General features: G+C 33.2%; 1 protein-coding gene across 3 annotated transcripts in view; it reads left to right on the forward strand.

The window, feature by feature from the left end:
- The window catches only part of LOC126881333 (cholesterol transporter ABCA5-like), a 230,361-nt gene that overhangs the window by 94,297 nt on the left and 123,151 nt on the right, over positions 1-12,913 (forward strand). For all 3 annotated transcript variants that reach the window (XM_050645556.1, XM_050645555.1, XM_050645558.1), the window contains 2 exons: positions 644-873; positions 7,319-7,505. In XM_050645556.1, the coding sequence (XP_050501513.1) occupies positions 644-873; positions 7,319-7,505 (417 nt within the window). The remainder of the gene's footprint in view (positions 1-643; positions 874-7,318; positions 7,506-12,913) is intronic.

The raw sequence follows: 12,913 nt of genomic DNA on the forward strand, positions 1-12,913 counted from the left end.
ACGCACATAAAAATTAGGGTGCACTAATATACAAGCTGTCCAAAATGGGTTATGGGATATACGCTATAATTTTGAGCTTTACCTTGCAAAATTGAAAAACCAAAGCGAAGGATAGAAAGGAGTGGAAGCTGATTCTGGAACATGCCAAGACCCACCCTGGGTTGTAGAGCTAATGATGATGATGGAATATGGTAAAGGAGCCACTTTTTGAGATAGAAATAAGAAATGAAACTTTCAGATAATATTATATCTTCATAAATTACATGAACAGAGGATATAAACACAAATAAATTATACTCTCACCTTATTTCGGATACATTTTTACTCAAAGGTGCAGTGAAGACACAAGAGAAAACCTCTCATCCCTACATCCAACAAAATTATTAAGTCAAAAATTAAAAAAAGGATAATCCTAAACAAAAGCCAAAAAGTCTATAAGTATTTCCAGTCCCTTATTTTTAAATAATGTTGTCGTTTAAGTATTATACCTACTTCATGTTTAACACATTGTTTTACTTGTTACATGATTATTAAGAAAGAAATTATCTAAGGAAAATTTTTCATAAATTTTTCTTCGTCATATTGGTTTATTAGTAGTCGATAACCAGGTCTAAAGTATTCTAACGTTTAATTTTTATTTTAGCTTGATAATCCAACTCAAGATAATATACCGTATATATCTTTGGAAATATTCCCAAAAGCTGCAACTACTGTTGGTGATTTTGCAAACATGATTCGCATTATAATTCCAATTTATATGGTACTAGCTCTTTCTCAATTCGTTACGTATCTAATAATTTTAATAGTTGGAGAAAAGGAGAAAAAGATTAAGGAAGGAATGAAACTTATGGGATTGATGGACAAAGTGTTCTGGTAAGCTACATGAATTGCGGTGATTATAATATTATACAGGGTGATTGATAAGTGTGACAAAGCTCAGTCGATCCGCTATTGTAATAGATAGCAATTAAAGTTAATAACATAAATTGTAGCCAACTTTGAGCTTCACATTACAAAATTCGTTAGAATGTTAGGGGCAGAATAAACCTATGTTTTTTTAACGGAATACCATATATTTCATTTTATATTCGAAATCTTTTTAACTTGCCGATAACAAAAATATTATAAAGGTTTGTTATGTAGTCAGGGTACCTATATACAAAGTTATAATCAATTTTCTATGAAAATCGTAACAAGTTCAGCTTCCTGTATAAATAATAATAAGCACAAGAACAGTGGTTTATTGGTAGCATGTTTTTTTGTTGGTTGTGGAAATTTTTAAGAATGGTTAATATTGCTAATTTTCTTTATATCGAATACAGGGTGAGTCAAAATGCAAGTACATTCTGTTCTTAGAAATTTTAAATGGAACACCCTGTATTTTATATCCCTATCAAAGAATACCATACCTGTCTACAAAAACAAGGGAAACATACAACAATGTACAAACTACAGGTCTATAAAACTACTTAGCCACACCATGAAAATATGGGAGAGAGTAATTGATAGACGGATACGTGAAGAAACCGAAATATCCGATAATCAATTTGGCTTTATGCAAGGCAGATCAACAACAGATGCAATTTTCATTGTAAGGCAACTGATAGAAAAATACAGGAATAAAGAGACCAACGCTCATATGGTATTCATTGATCTTGAGAAAGCATATGATAGAGTTCCTCGAGAGATTCCGTGGTGGGCACTCAATAAGAAAGGAGTCCCTGGCGAATATGCAAAGATTGTTAGAAACATGTATGAAGGAGTAATGACTAGTGTTAGGACAGGTGTGGGAGAGACTGATAAATTTCAGGTGAAAGTAGGACTGTACCAAGGCTCGGTGCTTAGTCCTTATTCCATGGTGCCTAATGTATGCTGATGATGTAGTGTTAATAGGAAATAGTGAAAGAGACTTCGAACATAAAATGGAACAGTGGAGGCAAGCTCTGGAGGAAAAAGGTTTAAAACTTAGTGGGACAAAGACAGTATTTGGAATGTTCATTTAAAGATGGAGTTACTACAAATAAAATGGTATCTTTGGATGGTGAAATGATTGTGAAAAGCAATAGTTTTAAGTACCTAGATTCGGTATTACAGAGTAATGGAGAAATAGATGGAGATGCATGCAGTAGAATTAGGGCTGGATGGATGAAGTGGATAGAAGCGAGTGGTGTGTTGTGACAGAAAAATTCCAATGAAGCTGAAAAGAAAATTCTATAAAACAGCCATAAGACCGGCTATGATGTACGGAACTGAATGTTGGGCAGTGTAAAAGAAAGAGGAACAACAAATGCATGTGACGGAAATGAGAATGCTTAAGGATGAGTGGAGTGACAAAGAAGAATAAAATTAGAAATGAGTATATTAGGGGAAGTCTAGGTATGGCACCAATTGATGCCAAAATGAGAGAGCATAGGTTAAGATGGTTTGGTCCTGTTCAACGTCGAGACGTTAGTCACCCAATACGAAGAATAGCTGAAGTGCAGATTCCTGGAAGGAGTAGGAGAGAAAGACCAAAGAAGACCTGGGGGAGACGATAAGGCAGGACATGTTGGTAAAGTGGATTAACATTGATATGACCCAAGATAGAATTGTGTGGAGAAATGCAATTAGGGAAGCCGACCCCGCATAGGGATATGGCAGAGAGAATAATGATGATCAAAGAGTAACATAACCGTATTTTAATTTTATATGATATTCCCTATGCCCAAAGTGAGTTTTCGAGATATTTTCATTTTTCAGAGCAAACTATTAATTAGGTGTCTAACCTAATAATAAAGTTATGCCTATTAACTGAACCGGTTTTATGAAACGTAGCTTCATCTCCAAATCGTATATTATCGAAGAAATCTCTCTGTCATTTGACTTTATCTAAGGCCCATTTACAAAATAATATTCTCTTTACTAAAAATTTTCCTGAATTATTTCTTGGTACAATAGGGATGTTCACTAATTTTTAAATATAGTTAAATTCAATAGATTACAAGGTATATAAAAACGTAACAATCATAAAACTGTTTAAAAATGTATATTTTTTAAGATAAATGAGTTCATAATGTTGATTTTCTTGGAGGCTAGAAAAACGGTACCCTGCAGCGAGGCTACGGTTTGTGACGTCAGCAGTCGTAACGTCTTTGATCGACGACTAGTTTTGTATACTTATTTACGAAGTGTATTTGAATGTGCGCAGTTTTTTACGTATTTGATTATTAAAAATGAAGCCAAATAAGTGGTGTTTTGTTTCTGGTTGTGTAAATACATCAAAAAACAGTTCTGACAAGATGTTTATCACCGTTCCAGCCAATTTAAAAGAGAAAAAGAAATGGTTTGTTGCAGCTAGAACTTAAAATAACTAACTTAAAGAACTAACTTAATAAAATAAACATTATAGAAGTTTTCCAGAGACTTTCGGCCCTTGGTAATAATGTAATTGTTCTTTCTGCATTTACATTTTTTAAAAATACTTATTAGTTTTCTCAGAATTCGAAAAGAATTAATGAACTTAAATAGCATTAGACCAAGCTTTTGCACCTACCCCCTTAAGGAGTAAATGAAAAAGTTTCGGGACCCCAAATTTGTATTCCTTAAACTGGGATATTCCTAAAAACGAGATTCTAATAATACATACAGTAAAAGTAAACCTTGAAATAACTACATGTGAATGTAGGTATGACTTTATATTATATTAAAATCATTAATAATTTAGTGAAAAGATTGGTTGAAATGAAAATGTATAATACCCAAGTTCAAAAATATTTTTTACCTTGGATCTAGAGTTGAAAAGGACAGAGCAACATTTAACAACATGCATGAGAAATATTTTCACCCATTGCGACATAATATCTCACTCACTAAAAATGCGGCTGCTAAAATGTTATTATTTCCGGTCTTGATATATGGTGCAGAGGCCTGGACAATAATGGAAACATTAATAAAAAAGCTAGAGGCATTCGAGATGTGGGTGTACCCAAGTATCCTCAGAATATCCTGGCGACCCACACCAACGTACAGGTATTGCGTCGAATGGGAAAACAAAAAGAAATCTCTTTTACAATTAAGAAACGAAGTCTTAAATATTTCGGTCATCTCATGGGGCATGATAAATATCCTATACTCCAACTGATAACGCAAAGTAAAATAGAGAGCAAACGCGGACCCGGAAGAAAAGACACTAATGACTTAAAAACTTACGCCAATGATTTGGACAAAAATCGATCGAGTTATTCAGAAACGCCGCAATGAAATTAAAATTGCCATGATGATAGCCAACGTCCACAACGGACAAGGCACATGAAGAAGAATAAAAATATTTTTAATACACCTAACCAAGGTAAGGTAATAACAATAACCAGCCAATGTATGTATACAATATGCATGCATACAATGCATGCAACTTTCTCTATTTTTTCTTGTGGAGTATTAAGCATCTATTTTTTTAGCTTAAAGAAGACATGGAAAATTATATGGAATATACACTCAGTAAAGCTGTGGTAGATTAATTTTTTTACAAGATGCCAATAAATCATACACCGTTGTTACATCTACACTACAGTCGGTAGTTGTACGAATCGGCTTTCTGAAAACCTTCTTCCATTTAATTTGTTTATTTTTGTACCACCCAAAACATGTCCTTACAAACAGTCTATCCACTTTAAACTAAACAAATTCACTATAAAACTCAAGAAGAGAACAAAATAAAATGACCTGAAACGCCAAACAGGTAAACAATAACACTATGAGAATGGCGCGCGCTTGGGGTATGCAACTAGTGACGTCAGGCCAATAGAGAAGCGTTCTTGAAATTTAAAATAATGCTAGATTTCTAATAAAGATTTTGCATAGAAAGGCTTTTTCAATTTTGTTGAAATTTTGGACAATTATTCCTAGGGTGTTTCTTAATCGTTTTACAAGTTTGAAATTACTTTTTAATTTTTTGTGAACATCCCTATTGAATGCGGTAAGGGTGCATTCTGTTTTTTTGCACGAATTATTTACAGAGAGTAGTAAATTAGTTCGTTTGCTTTGGAATTTTTCGTATACCTGTGTGTTGATTTTCAGTAACTGCCAGCCATACAGTTATTTCGTTTTCCACTGTTACGGTATTTTTTTGTTTGCCAGTGTTTTTTATACATAATTGAACCAGTGCGGTTAAAAACCAATCCTTAATTTTTCAAAGCTTGCTGTTCTAGGTTGTCGTCTTTTAGGGAACCGTTCATGATAAATTATTACTGATAATAACGCATTTTTATTGCACTCCCCCAATTCCAGATCATATTTACCATTATTTCATCAACAGTAAAATTCATTCTTAACTATTCAATAATACAATACACAAACAATAATTAATTATGGCGATCCGTCAGTTTTAGACATTTTAGTCAAGGTTTACTTACAATTTGGAAAAATTTGGATATCTTATTAATAATTTGCTCTGAAAAATGAAAATATCTCGAATACTAACAAATTTGGACATAGGCAAAATTATACAAAAATTAAAGTACGGTAATTGTACTTTTCGATAGTGATATAAAATACAGGGTGTTCAATTTATAATTACTGAGAAACTAATGTAATTGCGTTTTGACTCACCCTGTATTTGATACAAAGAAAATTAGCAGTATCAACCATTTTTTAAAATTTTGACAATAAACAAAAAATATGGCATCAATAAACCATTGCTGTTTTGCTTATTTTTATTTATACAGGGAGCTGAACTTGTTAAGATTTTCATATAAAATTGGTTATTATTTTGTCAATACCCTATATAACATAATAATTGTATAACATACTTTTGTAGTGGGGAAGTTAAGAAGATTTCGAATATAAAATAAAATATAGGGTGTTCTATTAAAAAAAAAGCATACGTTTGGTCTGCCACTATGTTATCGAACACCCTGTAACATTCTAACTAATTTTGTAATATGAAGCTCAAAGTTAGCTACAATTTTTGTTATTAACTTTTATTGCTATCCATTGCTATAGCAGATCTACTGAGCTATATCACACTAATCAATCACCCTGTATACACTTCGTTCAATTTTCAATTAGATATACGGACTTAAAATATCAACACTGGCGGCTTACCACATTCAACAAACTATGGGATATTATTATAATTTGTAGACATGTAAAGATCAAGAGTGTAGGCAGCATATAGTCATAGAGAATCAATTTCATCTTCAAAATAGAGGTCACTATTACTTTAGATTTTGAATATTGTTTTCAAAACCCTTACTTGTTAATTGCTTAAAGGACTCTTTCATTAAATTAACAGAATTGTTTTTAACTAACTGTGTATTCAGTGATTAAAATAATTTATATACTATGCAATAAAAACGTATAATAATCGAGAAAAAGAAAAATTTATAAAGTGATTTTAATAACATACCCATTACTAGTGGAGTAGATAAATTTTGAACATGTTTAGCAGTTAAAATACAATTTTAAATCAAAAATGAATAACCATTTTCAATTTCGTTGCAACACGAGACTACAGCCGCATCATATTCTAGTTCAATCAGAGAGTGCTGCAAGCACCTCTACCGGTTTCGAAACTTATTAGTCTCTCATCAGGAGGCACATGTGCTGCTCTCTCTGACCCAACCAGGACAAACCCCGGCGTGCAGTCATGAATTGCAACGAACGAAATGGCATGGATGCCCTAGCGGCAACTGCTAGCAAAAGGCTAAGTTTTCAATCTAATAGTACATAAAACAACATCAAAAATGTTGCTCTACATCCCACCAGACTGAAAACAATGGGAACCTTCTCTGGTTACACCTCCGAGGCTTCTAAAATTTGCAAGCCATAACGGATGCTGAGACTAAGGAAGATGAGGGAATTTTACAATTTATAATTCACGTCCCATCTGCTCAGCGCGGTAAAGTTCCAACGAGAACAATTTTAAATGTTTAGTAATAACTTTTTAAAGAATTTGAGAAACCGCTTTATAGATAACCACTTGCTGGTAATTTAACAATCGTATTACTTTCCGTTCTTCTTGTAAATTGGTAATTTTAAAACTTAAAATATTTAAGTACATTCAAATGGGAAATAAGCCACAATTTTACCTAAAAATGATTTTATTAACGTTTCGACGCCCAAGTCGGGTGTCGTTGTCAAAATACAAAATAATACTGTTTAATTAAATAAATTTAATTTAAAATATTTGTTTGCATCTGCCAATGGACGATTACGCATCGATACTATAGTTATAGTGGAATAATAAGCAATGTTACCGATTTTAGCGCTACCTTCAATGTAGTATATCTTATTAAAAAGTAAACGCTCTCTATCTAAACTGTATTTATTGTGATTTAAGGTTATCATGGTTGATTATATACGCATGTTTTGTAATTCTTTTGGCTACAATATGCGTTTTGCTGTTATTTGCCTTCAAGGTATTTGTTCATGTAAACCTTCTACTAATCTTCATCTTAATGGTCCTCTATGGTATTTCCCTCATTATGTTTGCATTTATGTTAACACCATTTTTCGACAAAGCGAGGGTAAGTACTATTAAAATGTGACGTGTAATTTAGGTAAGACAAGAATTAAAAAATTGCATTTAGTGCAGTCACTGAAGGTGAACCTAGGTCGGTTCCTTTGTTTTCTAATGTCACACTTTCGAGTGTAGGCTCAATGACATAAACTTATGTGCATAGAAATCGGCCCACTTAAAAATTTGGTCATTTTGGATGTCTCGTATTTCCTAAACATGTTAGCCGATTAAAGTGATTTTTTTAACATGTTATAGCCTAATTCTTTAACAATATCGCTGTAGTAAAATTGTTGCTAAACAGGTAAATTTTTATTGTATACCGGGTGTACGAATCAAACTGTGTTTTTTGCTCAAAGTTCGCATCACCCTGTGGAATATTCTAGTATTTATAAAATACTGAAATTAAAACCCAACTACAGCTTCAGGTTTTATTAATATTCTGCTTTTTGATTCATTCGTTTATGTTGGATAATAAAAAAGTTAGGTACTTTAACAACTAAACATCTTCTTCATCAACACACGCTGTTTCTAAATAAGTGCGACAAATTTTAAGGGGCAATTCTGCATGAGAAAATAATGACAGTGTGCTTTATAAACGTATGTTTGCAAATGTTTCGTTTCCGAGATACGGGATGTCGAATTTTTTCTTACAAACTGACGATTTATTTACTGCTCTAAAACCAGTTAAGATATGCAAATGAAATTTGGTATGTTTTAAGAGATAGTTATTGCCGAATTTTTGACATAAAATTAAGAATTTTATATTCACCATTAGCTCGCATACGGGTAATATCACCGATCATATTACCCGTATGCACGCTAATGGTGAATATAAAATTGTTAATTTTATGTCAAAAAATCGGCAATAACTATCTCTTAAAACCTACCAAATTTCATTTGCATATCTTAACTGGTTTTAGAGCAGTAAATAAATCGTCAGTTTGTAAGAAAAAATTCAACATACGTTTATACAGCAAACTGTCATTATTTTTTTATGCAGAAATGGCCCTCAAAAGTTTGTCGCGCTTATTTAAAAACACCGTGTATTGATGAAGAACATGTTTAGTTGTTAAGTACCTAACTTTTTTATTATCCAACATAAGCGAATGAATCAAAAAACAAAATATTAAGAAAACCTGAAGCTGTAGTTGGGTTTTAATTTCAGTATTTTATAAATGCTAGAATATTTCACAGGGCGATGCGAACTTTGCAAAAAAAAACACAGTTTTATTCGTCCACCTGGTATATAATAAACGTTTACCTTTTTAGCAATAATATTATTACAGCAATATTGTTAAAGAATCAGGCTATAATATGTTAAAAAACTCACTTAAATCGACCAACAGGTTTAGGAAACACGAGACATCAAAAATGACCAAATTTTTAAGTGGTCCGATTTCTATGCACGTAAGTTTATAATATAATATAGAAAGACTCCGCAACTGCTGTCGAAGGCGGGATCAACATGATTACCTCGCCAAGGTAATTTTGTTTATTGTTTTGATACGAAGTAGGAGACGTAAAGATTTCTCCTACTTTAATTTTTGCCTTATTTTGGATGTAGGGGTCAGACGTTTTTCACTAGAAAACAAAGGAACATACCTATTATGTATCTTCGATTTTGTCGAACCTTAATCGGTTTGCATGAAAATTGGTGAGTAGTTAGAAAATAACTCTAGAAATCAAAGTGACATGGTGCCAACTTGCGTTTTTACCCTGCGGGTGGATGCCACCCCTTCTCGTTTTTTTTGTTTAATGTTTATTTTGCATAATGTTAATCTCTTACATCATACAGTAACAATAAGCATACATGTTGATTGATGCAATGTCGTGAAAGAGAGTTTGACCAATGATCCACTCTCTGTATGCACTGTTACATTCTTACGTTTATGTTAAAAAGAATAAAAATTTATAACTTTACAGTATTACATTGATATAAATTATCACAATTTAAAATTAATTTCTTATGTACAATTGCTGTTAGAATGGTAGATCCAAAGTGTTCTTATTTTCAGCCTTTGGGTTTCTACATTGTTGTCAAGCAGAATAATTGCCAGTGTGTTTGGATGTTGCTCTAATCGTCTTAGGTAGTTTTTGCTAAGCTGTTTGGTCACTTCAGTAACCGTTGGCACCTCTAAATCATTATAAATGTCTAGGTGTGTTACGAACAAAGGAGCATCTACTATACTCTATACTGCGCAGAGCTTTTGACTGGAGTCTCTCGATGATAGCAATGTTCGATTTAGATACTCTTCCTCATAACTGGATTTCATAGGTCCATACTGATTTGAGAACAGTATTGTACGCTAGTAATTTGTTCCGCAATGATAATTGTGATTTTCTGCCAAGTAGCCAGTACAGCTTTTTCCATTTAGTATCCAGCTGGTTTCTTTTTTCCATATGTGGGTGCGCCAGGTTATATGTTTTTCCAGCTGTATTTTCAAATATTTTACGCTGTATTCTTTAGGTATTCGTTCATTGTTAAATGTGATGCTTGGCATTTCGCCATGGCATTTTTAAATGTTATGTGTGCAGGTTTACTTTAATTTATTGTAATTTGCCATTTTCTTGCCCACGTTGCTATATAGTTGAGGCTGGTTTGTAGTGTTGTCGCTGATACTTCAGGATTTCTGTTTACTGCTAATATAGCTGTGTTATTCGCAAATGTACAGGTGACTGTGTCATCAGTACATGGCAGATCAGCCGCTAAGAGTAGGTACAAGACTGGACCTAAGACACCCCTTGTGGGACTCCTGATTTGATGATGCATAATTTAGTTACTTCATTTTCATATCTGACTATGAAGTATCGTTCTTCTAAGTAGAATTTTAGAATCAAATATATTGTTGTTGGTAGCTGCTTTTTTAATTTGTAAAAGAGTTCCTCATGCCACACCTAGTCAAAGGCTTTGCTAACATCCAAAAAAGCTGATTCACAGTAACTTTCATCTTCGAATGCTTTGATAATTGTGTTAACAACACGATGCACTTGTTCTACTGTCTAGTGGTTTTGACGAAATCCAAATTGATAGGCTGGGATTAAGCATTTTGCTGCGAAAGTTTTCATCAGTCTCTTCATCAGTAACTTTTTCATTATTTTTTACAAGGATGGTAGTAAACTGATTGGTCGATAGGAGCTAGGTTCATTTGGCTGTTTTCCCTGTTTATCAATTAATATGATTTCTACTACCTTTCATTTTGTAGGGAAGTAATTTAGTCTTAGAACTGCGTTGAAGAGTTGCTTCAACAGAACCACCGCTTTTCTCGAGAGTTCTTTTAATATTTGGCCGATATTTGACCAGGTCATTTCCAGGTGCCTTCTTGGGGTCTAAATGATTTTTTATAACGTCGTAAGTTTCTTGTATTGCAAAGTTTTTAATAGGCCCCATTTGTTGATCGTTTTCCTCAAGGAATGCATAAATTTGGTCGTCATTAACACTAGAAGCACCAGAATTTCTGCATACTTAGAAAAGCACCGCAGCGGTCAAAATGACGGGTATTAGAATTTTCTGTGGCCAGCCGTTTTTGGATTCTTTTTGACTTGATAAAAAAAACCTATATTGAGTTAATAACTAATAATAAAAGACATATTTAATTAATTTAAATAAATTGTTTAGTTATTTAAGCACAATTTATGCATAGCAAAATTTTTCAATTTTGCTTGTACAAGATCCACACCAATTTTATTTACATAATATGTATAAATATGACAAATTTCACATTTTTTCATTTTTTCCTGTCTTCTCTCTGTTGTTTTTATGGTGTTGAATCGTGGACCTTGAACAAAGGTATGTGCAGAATATTGGAAGCATTCCAAATGTGGCTATATCGGAGAATACTTAAAATCACGTGGACTGACCGAGTCACAAGTGAGGAGGTCCTCAGAAGAATGTAGAAGAACCGAGAGGTACTGACCACCATCACATCACGAAAGTTACACTACTTCACACATTACGCGAAATGAATCCAGATAATACTCTTCTAGAAGCTATCCTGCAAGGAAAAATATTTGGAAAACGGGGCACAGGAAGAAGAAAATCCTGCGGATAAGGTAAAAATTGCCATGATGGTCGCCAACATTCATCACGGATAGGCACATCAAAAAGAAGAATATGTTCAAAAATATTATATACCTACGTGAATACATAAATAAAAGCTACTAATATAATATAGTTGCTAACCGTGTACTAGCGTTATTGTAAAGTAACTCCCATCCTATGGTGTCGATGGAGGAATTCTCTAAACTGCTTCCGCGAATTCCTCTTACCCGATTGGTAATAATTCCTGAAGAAGTATTGAAGTCTGCATTTGAAGTTGAAGCAGAAGTACTAAGCATCTCATCAATCTCAACTTCATCTTCAGAATCGCTACCCGATGAATGTCCTTGATCAACTTGATCAGGCACATACTCGTCATCTTTATTATTGGATACATGTTCATCACATAACTCTACTTTACATTTATTATCTGACAAATTCTGTAACCACTCCAATGGTTATTGCTCAGTCAAATATCGACGAGACATGATAACAGCAGAAAAGAGAAAGATCACAATGAAAAATCAAAATACATATTGAGCACGCACTTGCAAAGAGCATACTCAAGTTACCTAATAACAAATGTTTTCGATGCATTTTATACATAAAATATGTAAAAACTTCCCAGAAAATTAAAACAAAAAGTAGAATACATTGTAGAATGAATACCAGAATTACTACCCCATTTTTCTAGGTAGGCATCAACTATATTCAAAATGTAATTATACTGTAAAAGTACGTGTAAAAGAGAAATTATAATCCTAAAATAAATAATTAAAGTCCCAAATTATAAATTTGGTAAAATAAATATGAATGAGTAATACAGAGGGTCAAAAAGAGAAAGCAGTTAAAATGACTGCTCTGGTGCTTCTAGGTAGACATTAGCATATCTTAAAAAGTAATTCCGGTAAGTAGCTGTAAATGAGAAATTATAATATTCAAATAGATCTAGGAAAAGTCATAAATTATCAAGTTTCTAAAATAACTATGAATGAGTAAAACAGAGTGTCAAAAATAGAAAGCAGTCAAAATGACCGCTCTGGTGCTTCTAGTGTTAATTCCGTTTGCAGGTGATAATGGTCGAAATAAATTCTCAGAATATCTGCCGAAAACTTCTACACTTTTCTCCATCTGTTTTGGCCCAGGTACCATCAGATTTTCTAATTGGTGGGATTTGATCTCGTGGCTGTTTTAGGCGTTTTGTGGCTTTCCAGGAACTATAGTTAGTATCGGATGCCGGTGATAAATTTTGTAGATATTCTGTGAAGTATTTATTTTTAAGTCCCCTAAGTGTTTCTTTTCAGCTCGATTGTATGTTCGTCTACTATCTGGATGCCTTGTTCTTTGCCATGTGTTTCTTAGTCTTCTCTTTTCGTTAA

The sequence above is a fragment of the Diabrotica virgifera genome, chromosome 3 (assembly GCF_917563875.1).
Source record: "Diabrotica virgifera virgifera chromosome 3, PGI_DIABVI_V3a".
Lineage (NCBI taxonomy): Eukaryota > Metazoa > Arthropoda > Insecta > Coleoptera > Chrysomelidae > Diabrotica > Diabrotica virgifera.